The sequence below is a fragment of the Grampus griseus genome, assembly GCF_964374135.1.
Source record: "Grampus griseus genome assembly, chromosome: 9".
In the NCBI taxonomy this organism is placed as follows: Eukaryota; Metazoa; Chordata; class Mammalia; order Artiodactyla; family Delphinidae; genus Grampus; species Grampus griseus.
The window spans coordinates 103,434,608-103,453,882 of NC_139003.1; the positions used below are offsets into that span (position 1 = coordinate 103,434,608).

The 19,275-nt window shown below is 38.1% G+C and overlaps 1 protein-coding gene across 1 annotated transcript in view; it reads left to right on the forward strand.

Moving 5' to 3' along the window:
• ZPBP (zona pellucida binding protein) overlaps nucleotides 1–19,275 on the forward strand; it is a gene marked incomplete at both ends in the record, with an annotated part of 102,455 nt that overhangs the window by 26,712 nt on the left and 56,468 nt on the right. Inside the window, one exon of the mRNA XM_082662014.1 lies at nucleotides 12,809–13,027. Within this exon, the coding sequence (XP_082518140.1) occupies nucleotides 12,809–13,027 (219 nt within the window). The remainder of the gene's footprint in view (nucleotides 1–12,808; nucleotides 13,028–19,275) is intronic.

Sequence of the window (19,275 nt, forward strand, 5' to 3'; positions counted from 1 at the left end):
TGTTAGACTAGAAAATTCTAGACTGGTTGATTAGGATTACATTTGTGGGAGAGGTTGAAACTGCCATTAGATTAGATATTAAGTGTAGTTTTAGTATCTTGGGGTTTAGCACATGTGACACAATTTTGGGCCTGTGGTTTTCTTTTTAACAGTCTGAAAAACTTTTAGCTGATTCTTTATTCTGTCAGGTCAGATCTACTGTTGAGCTTCTTATTGTGTTTTTCCTTTCAGTGTTTTTCCTTTTTACCTACAGAATTTCCACTTGATTCTTTTTTTTATAATTTTTTACAGATAGTTTCTATTTGATGTGACATTATTAAAATACCTCCCTTCATTAATCATGATTTTCTTTTGTTATTTTAACACATTTATATGAATGCTTTGAAGTCTTTAGTTTTTAATATTTATCTTTAAAAGTGACCACATCTGGTCACTCTTAAACAGGCAATTTCTGCTTCCTAGTTTTTTCCAGTGTATAGGTCATACTTTCCTGTTTCGTTGCATGTCTCATTAATTTGTTTGGAAACTGGACTTTTTAGATAATGTATTGTAGCAACTCTGGGTACTGATCCATTTCCTTCCCCCACCCTCCAGATTTGTCATAATTTTATCCTGTTTATTTGTTTAGCAGCTGGCTAGATTATTTCAGTGAGGTTCACTCCCGCTACCACCATAGTGTGAGGCCCCCAAAGTCTGTCCTAGGAAGGTGCACTTTGGGTGTACCCATAGAGGTTTCATGTATCTGTTGTTTTCAACCATGCCCTGAGGCATAAATTCCTCTAAAACCCATCCAGTTCAGTTTGGGTTCCCCAGGTCTGTTTGAGATTTGTTCTGACCTCAGGATAGCTCCTTCCAGCTGACACCTCCTGTGTTGCTGTCTGACAAACTAGGCTGCCTACAGTTTCGCCTTCTCCCAGTTGTCTTTCCCCATATTGCCAGTGTTTTTGAAAGTGCCCTGAGGTTTGAGCTTCCCCACAGTTTATCACAAGGACGTCAGTTCCTTTGAGAAGAGATTCTGAGCTCTCTGTTCTACAGCCTGCTGCTCATCCCCGGCAGATTCTCTGAGCCACTGCTCTGGAGCTGGGGCTGGGGACGGTGGTGTGCTTCTCTGTGCGTGACACACTGCTTTAGGAACTTAGCATCTGTTGGAGGGGGTAGCAGCAGCAGCCCCGGGTCTCCACAGCATGTTTCTCCTGTGTGGACACTTCACATGACGAGCTGGACAAGGCTGATGGGCTCCCATTGTTTTCAGAATTGCTGCTGCCAGGTTAGAGCCTCCATCTCACAAAGTGGGGAGGTGGAAGGAGGGAGCCTTCACCTCTCAGCTGTACTCACCCACAACTTCCCTTTAGCACCAGGTAGCTCTGGTCTGCATGAGAAAGGCTGACCTCCTGTCCCTTCTTGGGGAGAGGGAGCCTTGTGCCCTTGTCTGCCCCAGTCTGGAGTGGAGTTGCCATCTAGCTTGGATTTCGTTGACTCCTTCATGATCTCTAAAAACCTTTCCTCTTAACTATTTATTTCTGGAATATCAATTAAACATACTTGTTAGGGCTCCTTAATTTATCATCCATATCTTTTCACTTGTCTTTCATATATACAGATCTTTAAATGTGTTTAAGGTACCATTGTCCAATTTATCAAACCTGTCTTCAGCAGTGTGAAGTCTGCAAGTTTAGCTAGTCTATTCACTTTGTTTTAACTTTGGTGCCATTTTTCTATTTCAATGACTATACTTTCCATCCCCAGTATTTCCAATTGGATCTTTCTCTTTAAAATCTCCACTTGTTCTTTAGTCATATGTACCGGTTTTTGTTCTATAATTTCCTATTCTTAATTTATTACTTTCTTTAATATTTTGAGATATATATTTCTTACTTTTATTTTTTAGTTTTCATAATGTGTATGAAAACTTGTTCGTACCCATATCCCTCACAAAAATAGGTGTTATTGCTCTTTTATTTGTATAGGGGTATAAAATGTTATGCCACCGTTGTGATTGCATTTTCCTTAGTACTAGCATCTCTGAGCATCTTTTTCTGTGCTTATTATTCCTTTTGAGATTTTCTATTCATATTTTTTACCTGTTTTACTAAGTTATTGTGTTCTTGCCAACTTCTAGTAAGTTCAAATACTCTAACTCTGAGTATAGATCAGTAGTTTTCAAATAGTAATCTATGGACTCCTTGGAGTCCCTGAGTCCCTTTCAAGGGGTCAGCAAGGTGAAAACTGTTTTTGTAATTATACAATGATATTATTTACTGTTTTAACTGTGTTGAGATTTACAGTTGAAGTGGGTAAGCTACTGTGGAACAGTCATCCACAATTACGCAAAAAAGCTGTTAAAATGTTTCTTTCTAACCAACTACATATCTCTATGAGGCAATAAACCAACACACCATATGTCATTGAATGAACAAGTAAGTATAAGACTCCAGCTGACTTCTATTAAGCAGACCTTAAAGAGCTTTTCAAAATATAAAACACTACTGTTCTCACTGATTCTCTTTGAAAAGTGTTATTGTACCTAAAAGTGTTTTTTTTTATGTTACTGCCTGATGAGTTTCTATCATTTTAAAATGAATTAATAAACATTTAAAAAGGTTTTCAGTTTGAATTTTTTGTATCATAAATATTGGTAGATATATCCTACATAAAAGTTCTTTGGTGGTCCTTAGTGATTTTTAAGAATGTAAAGAGATCCGGAGACCAAAACTTTTGAGAACTCCTGTAGATGTTTATGTCATTTTTTTTATCATTCCCATTTTTCTAGAGCCGTATATGTCTTTTTTCTTTTAAAGCTTCTGATTTTCATATGAGGATTTTATTTTTTAAACTGTTGCAGGGATTCCCTGCAAGGACTTGCTGGACTCAGCAGAGTTGTACTCAAGGCTAAGGTGAGGGACACACAGTAGGAATGGCAGGGGGAAAGTCACGGCCAGAGCCAGGTGAAATCCACGTACAGGACTGCTGTGCTATCCTTCCTGTGTGAGGTTGCATTGAGCCCCCTCCTTTCCTTAGTGGTAAAAATCCAGTAAGCCCTGTGCCAACTCAGCACCCAGGCGCTGATTGGGAGCTAGTCATGAAGGCTTCCTCTGCCTGACAACGACAGAAGTCCCAAACTCCCAGAGGTGCAGGGTTCAGTTCCTCAGATGGGGAAACAGTTTTATCACATGGGGAGCAATGCCTGTCCGTTTAGGGAAATACTTACCAGCCAAGGGCCAATCCTGTAGGCAGCCTCCAGCCTGCTGTGTTCTCTTTTATACAACTTGTTAATAACTCATTTACAAGCGGATCCTGAGTTGCTGTGTGTGTAAATGTGTACTTCTCCCAGAGATAAGAAGCTGTCTTCAGAAAAGGACACTTTTGATAGAGTTTTTGAGGGCATTTTGAAGATATTGTGGCTTATATTCAGATTTCTTTCTATCAAATGTAATAGCATGATACATGCCGGATTTCTGGAAGGAAAAAGGAGTTCTTTTTTAGCCCGTGAACCAGAGGAGTGCTTGCTCTGTCTGCAGTCCTTGCTGGGAGCCTTGCTGCAGCTTCCAGGTCCATCTGATAAGGTTCACTCTTCTACATGGTTCTTGTATGTATCACATCACACAGCTTTGATGTGATAAATCATGATGTAATCAATATAAATCAGTCATTTATCATATGGGAATATATGTATCAGTAAATGCATGATATTGATAGGTTTTTAAGATTTATGTCTCAATGTGACATTGTTTTTCAGTTTTCTTATTCACAGTTTCATGGACCTTTTTGGTGTGGTGACACAAACCTTTCTTCAGCTTACAGAGTGTTTTCCCTGTTTGTCCCCTGATTAACTTCTCCTTTGTCTGCTCTGTTCTCTCCTGGAACTCCTTCACTTTGACATAGGATATCTGGGATCTCTCTTCCTTTTCTCTTCTTCTGCTCTTGTCATTTTGTTTCTAATTTTGATCTATGCTATGTGAGAATTTCATTACTTCATCTCCAAACATATTTTTAACCTTGTTTTCATTTATTACTTCAATTAATTTTTAAATTTTCAGTATTTGTATTTAAAAATTTTTTCCAGGATGCTTTTCGTATTTAGCATCACTTCTCTTCTACAATAGCTTTATAATAGTTTTATGGATATATTTTCTATTCTTACTAGTTAGAATTTTAAAAACTTATTTCTGAATGCTTCCTACATTAATTTTCTTTTATGTTATTTTCCCTTGCTTTTTCATTTTCATGCTTTTCTTTTTTTTATTATTTATTTATTTTTTGGCTGTGTTGGGTCTTCGTTTCTGTGCGAGGGCTTTCTCTAGTTGCGGCAAGCGGGGGCCACTCTTCATCACGGTGTGCGGGCCTTTCACTGTCACGGGCTCTCTTGTTGTGGGGCACAGGATCCAGATGCGCAGGCTCAGTAGTTGTGGCTCACGGGCCTAGTTGCTCTGCGGCATGTGGGATCTTCCCAGACCAGAACTCGAACCCGTGTCCCTTGCACTGGCAGGCAGATTCTCAACCACTGTGCCACCAGGGAAGCCCCTTCATGCTTTTCTTTAGTGATTTTGGAACTCCCCAGATTTGGTTAGGAGAATCTGTGGTTTTCATTCATGTTTGTAAATGAATTAGAAGCTGTCTGGTCTCAACCTAGAATACAAAGGCTTATAGTAGCTTGGTCTGTGCACTCAATTTTGGCTTAAATGAGCAGGTAGGAAAGTGAACAGTGGTGGCTATCACTTTAGTGAGAGTGGAGAGTGTCTCCTCAGCAGGCCCCTTGATTAACAAAAGTAGCAACAGAGCTCCCTGTCTCAGAAGGTAAACTTTTCTGATTTCTAGTACCGTGGATTTATCATTTTTATATTTCTTGTATCATTTCAGTGAGATTTTGAAACGGATAGAAAAAAAAAACCCTATTCTCAGTTTCAGGTGTTGCAATTGAACTCAATAAAGCTTATAGATAAGTTAGAAACATACTTTTTTTTTTTTGCCTATTGTTGGCAATTATATGACACCCTTTTCTTCTAAGATGAATATTTATTTATTTATTTATTTATTTACATCTTTATTGGAGTATAATTGCTTTACAACGTGGTGTGTTAGTTTCTGCTTTATAACAAAGCGAATCAGTTATACATATACATATGTTCCCATATCTCTTCCCTCTTGCATCTCCCTCCCTCCCACCCTCCCTATCCCACCCCTCCAGGTGGTCACAAAGCACGGAGCTGATCTCCCTGTGCCATGCGGCTGCTTCCCACTAGCTATCTACCTTATGTTTGGTAGTGTATATATGTCCATGCCGCTCTCTCGCTTTGTCACAGCTTACCCTTCCCCCTCCCCATATCCTCAAGTCCATTCTCTAGTAGGTCTGTGTCTTTATTCCTGTCTTACCCCTAGGTTCTTCATGACATTTTTTCTTAATTCCATATATATGTGTTAGCATACGGTATTTGTCTTTCTCTTTCTGACTTACTTCACTCTGTATGATATACTCTGGGTCTATCCACCTCATTACAAATAGCTCAATTTTGTTTCTTTTTATGGCTGAGTAATATTCCATTGTATATATGTGCCACATCTTCTTTATCCGTGCATCCGATGATGGACACTTAGGTTGTTTCCATCTCCGGGCTATTGTAAATAGAGCTGCAATGAACATTTTGGTACATGACTCTTTTTGAATTATGGTTTTCTCAGAGTATATGCCCAGTAGTGGGATTGCAGGGTCCTATGGTAGTTCTGTTTGTAGTTTTTTAAGGACCCTCCATACTGTTCTCCATAGTGGCTGTACCAATTCACATTCCTACCAGCAGTGCAAGAGTGTTCCCTTTTCTCCACACCCTCTCCAGCATTTATTGTTTCTAGCCATTCTGACTGGTGTGAGATGACATCTCATTGTAGTTTTGATTTGAATTTCTCTAATGATTAATGATGTTGAGCATTCTTTCATGTGTTTGTTGGCAATCTGTATATCTTCTTTGGAGAAATGTCTGTTTAGGTCTTCGGCCCATTTTTGGATTGCGTTGTTTGTTTTTTTGTTATTGAGCTGCAAGAGCTGCTTATAAATTTTGGAGATTAATCCTTTGTCAGTTGCTTCATTTGCAAATATTTTCTCCCTTTCTGAGGGTTGTCTTTTGGTCTTATTTATGGTTTCCTTTGCTGTGCAAAAGCTTTGAAGTTTCATTAGGTCCCATTTGTTTATTTTTGTTTTTATTTCCATTTCTCTAGGAGGTGGGTCAAAAAGGATCTTGCTGTTATTTATGTCGTAGAGTGTTCTGCCTATGTTTTCCTCTAAGAGTTTGATAGTTTCTGGTCTTACATTTAGGTCTGTAATCCATTTTGAGCTTATTTTTATGTATGGTGTTAGGGAGTGATCTAATCTCATACTTTTACATGTACCTGTCCAGTTTTCCCAGGACCACTTATTGAAGAGGCTGTCCTTTCTCCACTGTACGTTCCTGCCTCCTTTATCAAAGGTAAGGTGACCATATGTGCATGGGTTTATCTCTGGGCTTTCTATCCTGTTCCATTGATCTATCTTTCTGTTTTTGTGCCAGTACTATACTGTCTTGATTACAATAGCTTTGTAGTATAGTCTGAAGTCAGAGAGCCTGATTCCTCCAGCTCCGTTTTTTGTTCTCAAGATTGCTTTGGATATTCTGGGTCTTTTGTGTTTCCATACAAATTGTGAAATTTTTTGTTCTAGTTCCGTGAAAAATGCCAGTGGTAGTTTGATAGGGATTGCATTGAATCTGTAGATTGCTTTGGGTAGTATAGTCATTTTCACAATGTTGATTCTTCCAATCCAAGAACATGGTATATCTCTCTATCTATTTGTATCATCTTTAATTTCTTTCATCAGTGTCTTATAGTTTTCTGCATACAGATCTTTTGTCTCCTTAAGTAGGTTTATTCCTAGATATTTTATTGTTTTTGTTGCAGTGGTAAATGGGAGTGTTTTCTTGATTTCACGTTCAGATTTTTCATCATCATTGTATAGGAATGCCAGAGATTTCTGTGCATTAATTTTGTATCCTGCTACTTTACCAGATACATTGATTAGCTCTAGTAGTTTTCTGGTAGCATCTTTAGAATTCTCTATGTATAGTACCATGCCTTCTGCAAACAGTGACAGCTTTACTTCTTCTTTTCTGATTTGGATTCCTTTTATTTCCTTTCTTCTCTGATTGCTGTGGCTAAAACTTCCAAAACTGTGTTGAATAATAGTGGTGAGAGTGGGCAACCTTGTGTTGTTCCTGATCTTAGAGGAAATGGTTTCAGTTTTTCACCATGAGGACGATGTTGGCTGTGGGTTTGTCATATATGGCCTTTATTATGTTGAGGAAAGTTCCCTCTGTGCCTACTTTCTGCAGGGTTTTTGTCATAAATGGGTGTTGAATTTTGTCGAAAGCTTTCTCTGCATCTATTGAGATGATCATATGGCTTTTCTTCTTCAATTTGTTAATATGGTATATCACATTGATTAATTTGTGTATATTGAAGAATCCTTGCATTTCTGGAATAAAACCCACTTGATCATGGTGTATGATCCTTTTAATGTGCTGTTGGATTCTGTTTGCTAGTATTTTGTTGAAGATTTTTGCATCTATGTTCATCAGTGACATTGGCCTGTAGTTTTCTTTCTTTGTGACATCCTTGTCTGGTTTTGGTATCAAAGTGATGGTGGCCTCGTAGAATGAGTTTGGGAGTATTCCTCCCTCTGCTATATTTGGGAAGAGTTTGAGAAGGATAGGTGTTAGCTCTTCTGTAAATGTTTGATAGAATTTGCCTGTGAAGCCATCTTGTCCTGGGCTTCTGTTTGTTGGAAGATTTTTAATCACAGTCTCAATTTCAGTGCTTGTGATTGGTCTGTTCATATTTTCTATTTCTTCCTGATTCAGTCTTGGCAGGTTGTGCATTTCTAAGAATTTGTCCATTTCTTCCAGGTTGTCCATTTTATTGGCATAGAGTTGCTTGTAGTAATCTCTCCTGATCTTTTGTATTTCTGCAGTGTCAGTTGTTACTTCTCCTTTTTCATTTCTAATTCTATTGGTTTGAGTCTTCTCCCTTTTTTTCTTGATGAGTCTGGCTAATGGTTTATCAATTCTGTTTATCTTCTCAAGGAACCAGCTTTTAGTTTTATTGATCTTTGCTATCGTTTCCTTCATTTCCTTTTCATTTATTTCTGATCTGATTTTTATGATTTCTTTCCTTCTGCTAACGTTGGATATTTTTTGTTCTTCTTTCTCTAATTGCTTTAGGTGCAAGGTTAGGTTGTTTATTCGAGATGTGTCCTGTTTCTTAAGGTAGGATTGTAGTGCTCTAAACTTCCCTCTTAGAACTGCTTTTGCTGCATCCCATAGGTTTTGGCTCGTCGTGTCTCCATTGTCATTTGTTTGTACGTATTTTTTGATTTCCTCTTTGATTTCTTCAGTGATCACTTCGTTATTAAGTAGTGTATTGTTTAGCCTCCATGTGTTTGTATTTTTTACAGACTTTTTCCTGTAATTGATATATAGTCTCATAGCATTGTGGTCAGAAAAGATACTTGATACAATTTCAATTTTCTTAGATTTACCAAGGCTTGATTTGTGACCCGAGATATTATCTATCCTGGAGAATGTTCCACGAACACTTGAGAAAAATGTGTATTCTGTTGTTTTTGGATGGAATGTCCTATAAATATCAATTAAGTCCATCCTGTTTAATGTATTATTTAAAGCTTGTGTTTCCTTATTTATTTTCATTTTGGATGATCTGTCCATTGGTGAAAGTAGGGTGTAAAAGTCCCCTACTATGAATGTGTTACTGTCAATTACCCCTTTTATGGCTGTTATTATTTGCCTTATGTATTGAGGTGCTCCTATGTTGGGTGCCTAAATATTTACAATTGTTATATCTTCTTCTTGGATTGATCCCTTGAACATTATGTAGTGTCCTTTGTCTCTTCTAATAGTCTTTATTTTAAAGTCTATTTTGTCTGATATGAGAATTGCTACTCCAGCTTTCTTTTGGTTTCCATTTGCATGGAATATCTTTTTCCATCCCCTTACTTTCAGTCTGTATGTGTCCCTAGGTCTGAAGTAGGTCTCTTGTAGACAGCATATATATGGGTCTTGTTTATGTATCCATTCAGCCAATTTGTGTCTTTTGGTGGGAGCATTTTGTCCATTTACATTTTAGGTAATTATCGATATGTATGTTCCTATTCCTGTTTTCTTAATTGTTTTGGGTTCGTCATTGTAGGTCGTTTCCTTCTCTTGTGTTTCTTGCCTAGAGAAGTTCCTTTAGCATTTGTTGTAAAGCTGGTTTGGTGGTGCTGCACTCTCTTAGCTTTTGCTTGTCTGTAAAGGTTGTAATTTCTCCATCAGTCTGAATGAGATCCTAGCTGGGTAGAGTCATCTTGGTTGCAGGTTTTTCTCCTTCACTTTAAATATGTCCTGCCAGTCCCTTCTGGCTTGCAGAGTTTCTGCTGAAAGATCAGCTGTTAAACTTATGGGGATTCCCTTGTGTGTTATTTGTTGTTTTTCCTTTGCTTCTATTAATATGTTTTCTTTGTATTTAATTTTTGACAGTTTGATTAATATGTGTCCTGGCATATTTCTCCTTGGATTTATCCTGTATGGGTCTCTCTGTGCTTCCTGGACTTGATTAACTATTTCCTTTCCCATATTAGGGAAGTTTTCAGCTGTAGTCTCTTCAAATATTTTCTCAGTCCCTTTCTTTTTCTCTTCTTCTTCTGGAACCCCTATAATTTGAATGTTGGTGCATTTAATGTTGTCCCAGAAGTCTCTGAGACTGTCCTCAGTTCTTTTCATTCTTTTTTCTTTATTCTGCTCTGCAGTAGTTATTTCCACTATTTTATCTTCCAGGTCACTTACCCGTTCTTCTGCCTCAGTTATTCTGCTATTGATCCCATCTACAGTATTTTTCATTTCATTCATTGTGTTACTCATCGTTGTTTGTTTCATCTTTAGTTCTTCTAGGTCTTTGTTAAATGTTTCTTGCATTTTGTCTATTCTATTTCCAAGATTTTGGATCATCTTTACTATCATTATTCTGAATTCTTTTTCAGGTAGACTGCCTATTTCCTCTTCATTTTTTAGGTCTGGTGGGTTTTTATCTTGCTCCTTCATCTGCTGTGTGTTTTTTTGTCTCTCATTTTGCTTATCTTACTGTGTTTGGGTTCTCCTTTTTGCAGGCTGCAGGTTCGTAGTTCCCGTTGTTTTTGTTGTCTTTCCCCAGTGGCTAAGGTTGGTTCAGTGGGTTATATAGGCTTCCTGGTGGAGGGGAGTAGTGCCTGTGTTCTGGTGGATGAGGCTGGATCTTGTCTTTCTGCTTGGCAGGTCCACGTCTGGTGGTGTGTTTTAGGGTGTCTTTGGACTTATTATGATTTTAGGCAGCCTCTCTGCTAACGGATGGCGTTGTTTTCCTGTCTTGCCAGTTGTTTGGCATAGGGTGTCCAGCACTGTAGCTTGCTGGTCGTTGAGTGAAGCTGGGTGCTGTGTTGAGATGGAGATCTCTGGCAGATTTTTGCCATTTTATATTATGTGGAGCTGGGAGGTCTCTTGTGGACCAGTGTCCTGAAGTTGGCTCTCCCACCTCAGAGGCACAGCACTGACTCCGCAACACCAAGCGCCTTTCATCCACATAGCTCAGAATAAAAGGGAGAAAAAGTAGAAAGAAAGAATTAGTAGAAGTCGTAAGAAAGAAAGAAAGAAAGAAAGAAAGAAAGAAAGGAGGGAGGGAGGAAGGAAGGAAGGAGAGAAGGGAGGAAAGAAAGAAAGAAGATAGAGTAAAATAAAATAAAGTAAGATAAAATATAATAAAGTTATTAAAACAAAAAATAATTATTAAGAAAAAAAAAAAAAACGGGCAGATAGAACCCTAGGACAAATGGTGGAAGCAAAGCTATACAGACAAAATCTCACACAGAAGCATACACATACAGTCACAAAAAGAGGAAAACGGGAAAAAATCATAAATGTTGCTCTCACAGTGCACCTCCTCAATTTGGGATGATTCGTTGTCTATTCAGGTATTGCACAGATGCAGGTACATCCAGTTGATTGTGGAGCTTTAATCCACTGCTTCTGAGGCTGCTGGGAGAGATTTCCCTTTCTCTTCTTTGTTTGCACAGCTCCTGGGGTTCAGCTTTGGATTTGGCCCCGCCTCTGTGTGTAGGTCGCTGGAGGGCATCTGTTCTTCACTCAGACAGGATGGGGTTAAAGGAGCCGCTGATTCGGGGGCTCAGGCTCACTCAGGCCAGGGGGGAGGGAGGGGCACGGAGTGTGGGACGAGCCTGTGGCGTCAGAGGCCGGCGTGACGTTGCACCAGCCTGAAGCATGCTGTACATTCTCCCCGGGATCCCGGGACCCTGGTAGTGGCGGGGTGCACAGGCTCCCTGGAAGGGAGGTGTGGATAGTGACCTGTGCTCACACACAGGCTTCTTGGTGGCAGCAGCAGCAGCCTTATTGTCTCACGCCCGTCTCTGGGGTCCGCGCTTTTAGCCGCGGCTCGCGCCCGTCTCTAGAACTCCTTTAAGCAGCGCTCTTAATCCTCTCTCCTTGCGCACCAGGAAACAAAGAGGGAAGAAAAGTCTCTTGCCTCTTCGGCAGGTCCAGACTTTTCCCCGGATTCCCTCCCGGCCAGCCGTGGCCCACTAACCCCCTGCAGGCTGTGTTCACGCCACCAACCCCAGTCCTCTCCCTGCGCTCAGACTGAAGCCCCAGCCTCTGCTCCCAGCCCCGCCTGCCCCGGCGGTGAGCAGACAAGCCTCTCGGGCTGGTGAGTGCCGGTCAGCACCGATCCTCTGTGCTGGAATCTCTCCACTTTGCCCTCCACACCCCTGTGACTGCGCTCTCCCCCGCGGCTCCGAAGCTTCCCCCTCCGCCACCCGCAGTCTCCACCCACGAAGGGGCTTCCTAGTGTGTGGAAACCTTTCCTCCTTCACAGCTCCCTCCCACTGGTGCGGGTTCCATCCCTATTCTTTTGTCTCTGTTTTTTCTTTTTTCTTTTGCCCTACCCAGGTACGCAGGGAGTTTCTTGCCTTTTGGGAGGTCTGAGGCCTTCTGCCAGCGTTCAGTAGGTGTTCTGCAGGAGTTGTTCCACGTGTAGGTGTATTTCTGGTGTATCTGTGGGGAGAAAGGTGATCTCCGCATCTTACTCTTCCGCCATCTTCCCCTCGTCCCCTAAGATGAATATTTAAACTTAGGGAAGTCTCATACCTGAGTTTGAGGCAGCATGACATGGTGGTTAAGGGCACAGACTCTGGGCTAGGCTCCTCAGCTAGAGTCTCAGTTTTGATAGCACAGGCATTAGGCATGTGACATAGTATCCCTCAATACATGCTGGATGTGAAGATTATACCAATCTTTAATAATCTTAGGAGATTTAAATGAGTTTCTATTTTTAAAGTGCCTATAACAGCATTTGTCACTTAGTAGCTGCTAGATAAGTGCTTGTTAAATTAAAAAATATTTATATATGGCTGTATATAGAAACATATACAGTTCACCTTTGAACAACATGGGTTTGAACTGTGTGGGTCCATTATACATGGATGTTTTCAGTAGCAAATACTGCAGTACCACACGATCCACATCCACACATTGCAGAACCCTGGATTCAGAGGAATATGGGTGAGGAGGGCTGATTATAAATTATACATGTATTTTCAACTGGGGGTGTGGTTGGTGTTCCTAACCCTAACCCCGCGTTGTTCAAGGGTCAAATGTATTCCAAATAATGATTTCTCTTGAATAGCTGAAATATATTTGAATTGCTTAAATAACCATTGCTGTATTGTTCTCTGTTTAATTTTTTGCAGCTTATCGTGAGCCACATTATTATTACCAGTTCACAGCTCGATATCATGCAGCTCCCTGCAATACTATCTATAATGTTTCTTTTGAGAAGAAACTTCTTGAGATTTTAAGCAAATTGGTTCTTGACCTTTCATGTCAAGTTTTCTTACTGAAGTCTGAATGCCATCATGTTAAAATGCAAAGAGCTGGTTTGCAAAATGAATTGTTTTTTACATTTTCAGGTAAGTATATGCAATTCTTTAAAGAAAACAAAGTTAGACTGCAAAACTAATCTTAGAGACCTGAGTTACTAGCGGCATTTTTAGAATGTAAATGCTATAGATCTGAATGTTTCATATTCTTTACTTTTACTTCTTAGATCTTATAGCCCCCAAATACATTTCTGCTGATTCATGTACTTAATGAAAAGTTTGGGTTCCCAAATAACTTAAACATTGCTATGATAATTTACTATAGAATGGAATTTAGTATGAGGAATATCTATCATGATATTTAGCTACAAAGATTTAATTTGTAAAAGCATGTAATTATATAATAAGCTAGGTTAACAGTTTAGACCAGAGGGACTGTTCTAACAGCTTAGGTTGCTTTTCCTAACAATGCAGAGCAAAAGCCCAGTATATTCTGGAAAACCAAGAATTGGACTTAATATCTGAAGACTTTAGATTTATAAAGGGCCCGTTTATGAATGAGCATTTAGGAATACCCATGCATGTGTTCTTAATGGGTCCCAGTAGCAAGAGGACCCCCTCCACTTTTCATCTCAAATGGTATGTTGCTGTTTCCTTTCTTTCTTCTTTACCCTCTGTCCTTGATTCCTCTACTGTCAGTGTTTGTTTACACTTACCCATTTCTCTGATATTCCCTCTCTCTTTCTTGGCCATCTAGGATTGAATGTTTAGATACAAGTGAGAGGTGCGAAGCTTTCAGAGAAAAGAATAAGAGGTGTTCAACCCCATTTTCACTATCTTTTATCTTCCTTACTTCTTTTCTCCAGAAAAAATTTTGAGAGTTGTTCTCCAGCCCCTGAGGCAAATTATGAAAGATAGTCTGAGTCTTTCTTTAGCTCATCAAAGACCCACTGTTAGCATTCATGAGAGTTATGGGGTCTTTGTACCTGGTGTATTGAATAGGTGCTATTAATAGGCATTTAATAGTCTTGAGAAAAGCTGAAAGTGTACTTGAACCCATAAGAGGAAAGAGGTGATTTTCAATAGAAATTAGTTCACTGTGGGCTTAATTTGCATTTCTCTAATGACTCATGATGTTGAGCATCTTTTCATGTGCTTATTGACCATTCATATATTTTTTTGGAGAAAAGTCCATTCAAGTCCTTTGCCCAATTTTGATTTTTTTCCCTAGCTTTATTGATATATAATTGACATATAACAATATGTTAGTTCAAAGTGTACAACATAAGGATTTGATGTATCTATATATTGCAAAATGTTTACCATAATAAGGTTAAACACATAGATCTTCTCACATAGTTACAATTTATTTATTTCTGCAGTAAGAACTTTTAAAATCTACTCTTCTAGCAACTTTCAGATATATACAATACAGTATTATTAACTATATTAACCAAGCTCTGCATTATATCCTGAATTTATTTGTACCCTTTGTCTTCCTTCATTCATTTCCCTCACCCCCAGTCCGTGCCCCTGGCAATCATCAATCTGTTCTCTTTTTCTGAGTTCAGTTTTTGTAGATTCCACATATAAGTAAGGTCATACAGTATTTGTCTTTCTCTGACATGTTTCACTTAACAAAATGCCCTCAAGTTTTATCTGTGTTGTTACACATGGCAGAATCTCCTTCATTTTTATGGCTGAATAATATTCCTGTGTGTGTGTGTGTGTGTGTGTGTGTGTGTGTAGCATATTTTCTTTATCTGTTCATCTGTTGTTGGATACTTAGGTTGTTTCTATGTCTTAGCTATGGTAAATGGTGCCGCATTGAACACGTGGGTACAGATATCTCTAAGAGATAGTGATTTCATTTCCTTCAGATGTATATCCAGAAGTGGAATTGCTGGATCATATAGTAGTTCTATTGTTTGTTTGTTTGTTTGTTTTTACCTTTTGAGGAACCTCCCTACTATTTTCCATAGTAGCTATACCAATTCATATTCCCACTAAAGGTGCATAAAGGTTACCTCTTTTCCACATCCTTGCTATCACTCATCTCTTGTCTTTTGGATAATCATCATTCTAACAGATGTGGGTGATAGCTCATGGTTTTGATTTTCATTTCGTGATGATTTGTGATGTTGAGCACCTTTTCATTTACCTGTTGACCATTTGAATACTTTCTAAGAAAAAAAAGTCTATTCAGGTCCTTTTCAATTTTTAATTGGGCTATTTGTTTTTTGTTTTTGAATTGTATGAGTTCCTTATATATTTAGGATTTTATTGTCTTATCAAATTTATGTGGTTATCAAATATTTTATACCATTCTCTAGGTTGTATTTTCAGTTTGTTGATTGTTTCTTTTGCTGTGAAGAAGCTTTTTTAGTTGTATGTAGTCCCATTTGTTTACTTTTGTTTTCATTGCTTGTGCTTTGGTGTCATAGTCATAAAGTCATTGCCAGCACCAGCTTTTCCCTGTGTTTTCTCCTAGGAGTTTTATGGTTTAAGTTTTACATTTAAGTCTTTAATCCATTTTGAGTTAATTTTTGTGTGTGGCATGAGATAGGAGTCTAGTTTCATTCTTTTGCATGTGAATGTCCAGTTTTCCCAGTATCATTTATTGGAGAGACTGTCTGTTCTCAACTGAGTATTCTTGGCTTTCTTGTCAAATATAGTTGACCTTACATGCATAGGTTTATTTCCTGGATTTTCAGTTCTATTCCATAGGACTATGTGTTTGTTTTTATGCCAGTACCATATTGTTTTGACTACTATACCTTTGTAATATAATTTGAAATTAGAAGTGTGATACTTCCAGCTTCGTTTTTTCTTAGAACTGCATTGATAACTTATTCAGGGTCTTTTGTGATTCCATACAAATTTTAGGATTTTTTTTTTCTATTTCTGTAAAAAATACATTGGAATCTTAGTAAAGATTACGTTGAATCTGTAGGTTACTTTGGGTTTTATGGATATTTTAGCAATATTAATTTCATTCAATTCATGAACATGAGGCATCTCCATTTATTTGTGTCTTCTTCAGTTTCTTTCATCACTGTCTTGTAATTTTCAGTGTATAGACCTTTTACCTCCTTGTTTAAATTTACTCTTATGTATTTTTTTGGTTTTGATAGTACTGTAAATAAGATTGTTTCTTTATTACTTTTCAGATAATTTGTTATTATATAGAAATTATACCAATTTTTGCATGTTGCTTTGTATCCTGAAACTTAACTAAATTCATTTATTAAGTCTAACAGTTTTTTGCTGAAATCCTTAGGATTTTCTCTATGTAAAATTACGTCATATGCAGACAGAGATAGTTTCACTTCTCCTTGTTTGATTCAGGTGTCTTTTATTTCTTTGTCTTGCCGGACTGCTCTGGCTAGGACTTCCAGTACTATGTTATATAGGTGTGGTGAGAGTGGGCATCCTTTCCTTGTTCCTGATCTTAGAGGAAAATCTTTCAGCCTTTCATATTGAGTATGATGTTAGCTGTGGACTTGTCATACATGGCCATTATTATATTAAGGTAGATTCATTCTGTACCTAATTTGTTGAGAGTTTTATTTTGAATGGAAGTTGAATTTTGTCAGATACATTTTTGCATACATTGAGATGACCATGTGGTTTTTATTTTTCATTCTATTAATGTGATAAATCACATTTGTTGATTTGCATATGTTGAACCGTCCTTGCATCTCAGAGATGAATCCCACTTACTCATGTTGTTTGTTACTTTTAATGTGCTGTTCATTTTGGTTTGCCAGTATTTTGTTGAGGATTTTTCCATCTATATTCATCAGGAATATTGGCGTATAGTTTTCTTTTTGATTAGTGTCCTTATCTGGCTTTAGTATCAGGCCTTGTAAAATGGTTTGAGCATGTTACCTCCTCTTCAGTTTTTTTGAAGTTTGAAAAAGATTCACATTAGCTCTTTAAATATTTGGTAGAATTCATCAGTGAAGGCATCTGGTTCTGGGCTTTTTTGTGGGGCTGGGGGGAAATTTTTGGTTAATGATTCTATCTCCTTAGTCACTATTGATCTGTTCAAATTTTCTACTTCTTTATGATTCCAGTCTTGGTAGGTTGCATGTTTCTAGGAATTTATCAGTTTCTTCTCAGTTGTCCAATTTTTGGTGTATAGTTATTCATAGTAGTCTCTTTGGCTCCTTTGTATTTCTGGGTATCAGAGCAATGTCTCTTCTTTAATTTATAATTTCATGTATTTGGATCCTCTTTTTTTCTTATTATGGCTAAAGGTTGTCAGTTTTATCTTTTCAAAAAACCAAGTTTTGGTTTTGTTAACCATTTCTATTTTTTCCTATTTCATTTATTTCTGCTCTAATGTATTATTTCCTTTCTTCTGCTAATGTTGGGATTAGCATGATTTTCTTTTTCTTATTACGTGAGGTATAATGTTACATTTTTTATTTGAGATCTCTTTGCTTGATGTGTACTCATTTTGCTTTTTTCTAAGAATTTTTAAGTTTACCACCTACATTTAGATCTCAGATTCATTTTGAGTTAATTTTTGTATATGCTGTGAAATATGGATCCAACCTCATACTTTTTTTTTTTTTTTTTTTTTTTTTTTTTTTTTTTTGCGGTACGCGGGCCTCTCACTGTTGTGGCCTCTCCCATTGTGGAGCACAGGCTCCGGACGCGCAGGCTCAGCAGCCATGGCTCACGGGCCCAGCCGCTCCGCGGCACGTGGGATCTTCCCAGACCGGGGCACGAACCCGCGTCCCCTGCATCGGCAGGCGGACTCTCAACCACCGCGCCACCAGGGAAGCCCCAACCTCATACTTTTGAATGTGGATGTACGATTATCCCAACACCAATTTTGAAGAGACTGTTCTTTTCTCTTTGAATTGTCGTGGTACTCTTGTTGAAACTTACTTAGCCACAGATACGTGAATTTATTTCTGGGCTGTTAATTCTATTTCATTGCTCTGTATGCCTATTCTTATGGTAGTCCACAACGTTTTGATCATAAGGTTTTGATAGTAGCTTTGTTTGTAGTAATATTTGAAATTGGGAAGTGGGAGTCCTTAAATTTTGTTCTCCCCTTTTCAACATTGTTTCGGCTATTTGAAGTCAGTTGCAATCCCATATGTTTTTTGCACCTGCTTTTTCATTCCTGTTGAACAAGGCCATTGGGGTTTGCATTGAATCTGTAATGTCTCTAATGTTACCTCCTGAACAATATTGTCTTCCAGCCCATGAACACAGGATAGCTCTCCCTTTATTTAGGACTTTGTCTTAGTCTGTTGGGCTGCTGTAACTAATACCATAGACTGGGTAGCTTATAAACAATGGAAATTTATTTCTCACATTTCTGGAAGCGGTAATTCTGAGGTCACAGTGCCACCATGTTTGGTGAGGGCCCTCTTAAGGGTTACAGACTTTTCATTATGTCCTCACATAGCAGAAGCAGCTAGGGGTTTCTCTGGAGCCTCTTTTGTAAGAGCACCAATCTCATTCATAAAGGCTCTATTCTCACGACCTAAGCACTTCCTAAAGACCCCACCTCCTAATACTACCACATTGGGCATTAGCATTTCAACATAAGAACTGGGGGGGGGGGATAAAATATTTGGAACACAGCAGACTTCTCTATCAGCAGTGCTTTATACTTTTCAATGTGTAAGTCTTACACCTCTTGATAAAGTAATTACTACATATGTTATTGTTTTTGATGCTATTGTAAGTACAATAATTTTCTTTTTCACATTGTTCACCGCTAGTATGTAGAAATTCATTGATTTTTTTGTGTATCTTACATCTTGGTTTAATTAATTAAGAGTTATTTTATGGTGCTTGGAATTTTTAGTATTTTCTATATGGAAGATTATGTCACCTAAGGATAACAATAGTTTTACTTATTTCTTTCCAATTTGGATAACTTTTATCTCTTCTCTATCTATTTTGTGCCAAATTGCTCTTGCTAGAATGTCAATATATTGTTTAGTAGAAATGGCAAAAGTGGACATCCTTGAATTGTTCTTGATCCTAAGGGAAAAGTTTAAGTGTTTCACTATTGAATTTGATATTGGCTGTGTGGGTTTTTCATAAAAGCTCTTTATCAGGGTGAAGCAGTTACTTTCAATTCCTAGTTTATTGAGTGTGTTTTTTTTTAATCAAAGGGTGTTAGCTTTTGTCAAATGTTTCTTTTGTATCAAATGAGATGATCATGGTTTTTTTTTTCCCTTCTATGAATGTTGTGCATTGTAATTTTTGATTTCTACATGGTGAACCACGCTTGCACCCCTGCAATATATCCCACTTGGTCAGGGTATATATATATATATTTAGTATGCTGCTGGAATAATTTT